Here is a 3,436-nt window from a genome sequence, read left to right as displayed (position 1 = left end):
ATCTATCTATCTATCTATCTATCTATCTATCTATCTATCTATCTATCTATCTATCTATCTATCTATCTATCTATCTATCTATCTATCTATCTATCTATCTATCTATCTATCTATCTATCTATCTATCTATCTATCTATCTATCTATCTATCTATCTATCTATCTATCTATCTATCTATCTATCTATCTATCTATCTATCTATCTATCTATCTATCTATCTATCTATCTATCTATCTATCTATCTATCTATCTATCTATCTATCTATCTATCTATCTATCTATCTATCTATCTATCTATCTATCTATCTATCTATCTATCTATCTATCTATCTATCTATCTATCTATCTATCTATCTATCTATCTATCTATCTATCTATCTATCTATCTATCTATCTATCTATCTATCTATCTATCTATCTATCTATCTATCTATCTATCTATCTATCTATCTATCTATCTATCTATCTATCTATCTATCTATCTATCTATCTATCTATCTATCTATCTATCTATCTATCTATCTATCTATCTATCTATCTATCTATCTATCTATCTATCTATCTATCTATCTATCTATCTATCTATCTATCTATCTATCTATCTATCTATCTATCTATCTATCTATCTATCTATCTATCTATCTATCTATCTATCTATCTATCTATCTATCTATCTATCTATCTATCTATCTATCTATCTATCTATCTATCTATCTATCTATCTATCTATCTATCTATCTATCTATCTATCTATCTATCTATCTATCTACCAAATTTAATCTATCTAATCTATCTTGTCTGTCTGTCTGTCTGTCTGTCTGCCTGCCTGCCTGTCTGTCACAGGTCAAAGTTCCAATTACAATGGACAGTACAAATAGTTGCATGGAACGTAAAAAATGAACACAAAAACATGAAAAAAGAGGTGAAACCGATATAAATATACAGGTATAAATACAAATTAAAAATGGAAAAAATAGACATAATACATAGTGTACATAAGTAAAAGACACAACTATATAAATATAAAGAAAAAAATGATAAAATAAAAAAAAATTGATAAATATAGATAGCATAATTAAAAGATGTAGGCCGAACAGCATATAGCTATAGATAAAGACGCAGACAGACATAGAGATACGAGTATATATGGCAAATTTTATATTAATTGACAGGGAAAGTGAAACCATTGTTTGTGTATTGAATTTTAGAAAGCTTTCGACATTATTCATACAGATTTTAGTGCATATCACGAGGGAATTTGGCATTACATGTGAATAATGATCAAATATCTGTAGAAAAGCCTGTATTTAGAAGTTAAGTTTGAAAATTATTTCTTAGACAATTTTGGCAAACAAGTTTTCTTGAGCCATACCAAGAGATTCTCAAACCTTTTATTCATTACAGTACTACAGGATTGGTCCAACGCATGAAAATTGACAGAAAAGAGCTTATGTAGTTTATGAATGCTTTGTGTTATAATTATTATTAATTATAGTCGGCCTGGGTAGCGTAGTCGGTATAGCGCTGGCCTTCTTTGCTCGAAGTTGCGGGTTCGATCCCGTTCCAGGTCGATGGCATTTAAGTTTGTTTAAATGCGACAGGCTCATGTCAGTAGATTTACTGGCATGTAAAAGAACTCCTGCGGGACAAAATTCCGGCCATCGGCGACGCTCATATAACCTCGGCTGTTGCGAGCGTCGTTAAATAAACCCTAATTTAATTTTAATTTTATTATTAGGCCCATTATTATTATTATTATTATTATTATTATTATTATTATTATTATTATTATTATTATTATTATTATTATTATATTTGTTCCAGGGTTGGTCAGAGATGTCACAAACAGCTATCCAATTTGTATCAACACGCTCAACGGATTAACGTTCTTTGCTTGTATTCTCCCATGGATAGCAGAACATGCAGTCATGCACGTGAAATCGAAGACAAAAATAAAAATACAGCACGATCTTTAATTGTGAACAACTGGAAGCAAGTTTAATGTCTCTGCTCACAATCACAACTAGTGCCAATTATAATTCCAAATAAATCTCTTGAATTACAAAAAACCGTTCGTTAAATGATTACAATAATTCATACTCTATCTATATATAGACTTCTGGTGTACAACTTTTACATCACAGCCAACTGCTGTGTCTCGAGATTGAATGTATAATATCCATCTTTATGGATCAGTCCGTTGTTTGACGATGCTGTATCAACTACCAAGTTATTTAAAGTCGATAGAATCGGTGATAGTAGGATGGTATTCAGCGAGATGAGGCCGAGGATTCGCCACAGATTACCTGACATTCACCTTTCAGTTAAGGAAAACCTCGGAAAAAATCCAACCACATAATCAGCCCAAGCGGGAATCGAACTCACGCACGAGCGTCCCTTCAGGTGAGTAAGGAAACGCCTGAGCTAGGCCGGTGGCTTTTATGGAACACACCATCTAGTGAAAGGTAGGCCTAACTGATTTGTAAACCAGAGAATGTTCAGAACGTGAATATGAAAGTAACGAGCTAAAAATATGCTGATGCCATTAATAAACTTAATGGCATGTAGATGCAGGAATTTGAATTCTTAGTAACCATGCTAAGAGTATGTTAGCTAATGGTGTTTCACTAGTGCAAGTATTTTGGGAAGAGTTGAAAAATTAAATAATTGAAATACTTATAAACATAATTTCCGGTTTTTCTGTACTATTGCGTTACCGCGTTGAGGTACAATTGTAGATCTATTTACGTTCTCGGCTTCTGGTCGAGTCATACATATTGCGTTAGGATAGTTTAGACTTTTGGTACGCCTTGCATATACTAATCTGTGATAGGTTAGGTTATGTTAGTTTAGGCTTTTGGCATGTCTTGCATATACGAATCTGTAACAGGTTAGGTTAGGTAGTCTAGGCTTTGCTATGTCTTGCGTATATCCACAATTGTCTAAGTATGTGCCTTTTCTTGCTGTCCGCCTTCCTTTCGTAACGCTATTGTGAAGATTTACCCCAATTCCCTTATTATTATTATTATTATTATTATTATTATTATTATTATTATTATTATTATTATTATTATTATTATTATTGCTATTACTATTATTATTATCATTATTATTATGGCACTACAAAATTATTCCTCGAGTATTGTTTACCTTCTTTGCAAAAATAATAAATTAGTCACTAGGCATATAACACAATGAAGTTAGAAAATTGTATATATGTATGTATGTATGTATGTATGTATGTATGTATGTATGTATGTATGTATGTATGTATGTATGTATGTATCCAATGCCTACCCATTTCACTTTACGTGTTCGGGTTCCGCATTTTCTAGTTGCACACCACTTTGGCTGCCAGGCTGTACATGATGTATATTTGTTGAGAGTTATGTCGTGTACTAGGATGAGTATATGTGTAAGTGTAGTCTATGGAACG

At 32.0% G+C, this 3,436-nt stretch overlaps 1 protein-coding gene across 1 annotated transcript in view; it reads left to right on the top strand.

The window, feature by feature from the left end:
• The window catches only part of LOC138694636 (uncharacterized), a 22,893-nt gene extending 20,907 nt beyond the window's left edge, over positions 1-1,986 (top strand). The window contains exon 6 of the mRNA XM_069818560.1: positions 1,825-1,986. Coding sequence (XP_069674661.1) covers positions 1,825-1,976 — 152 coding nt within the window. The 3' untranslated portion in view covers positions 1,977-1,986. The remainder of the gene's footprint in view (positions 1-1,824) is intronic.
• The last annotated feature ends 1,450 nt before the right edge of the window (positions 1,987-3,436 follow it).

This window comes from Periplaneta americana, chromosome 2, assembly GCF_040183065.1.
Source record: "Periplaneta americana isolate PAMFEO1 chromosome 2, P.americana_PAMFEO1_priV1, whole genome shotgun sequence".
In the NCBI taxonomy this organism is placed as follows: Eukaryota; Metazoa; Arthropoda; class Insecta; order Blattodea; family Blattidae; genus Periplaneta; species Periplaneta americana.
This window is presented reverse-complemented; position numbering and strand designations above follow the sequence as displayed.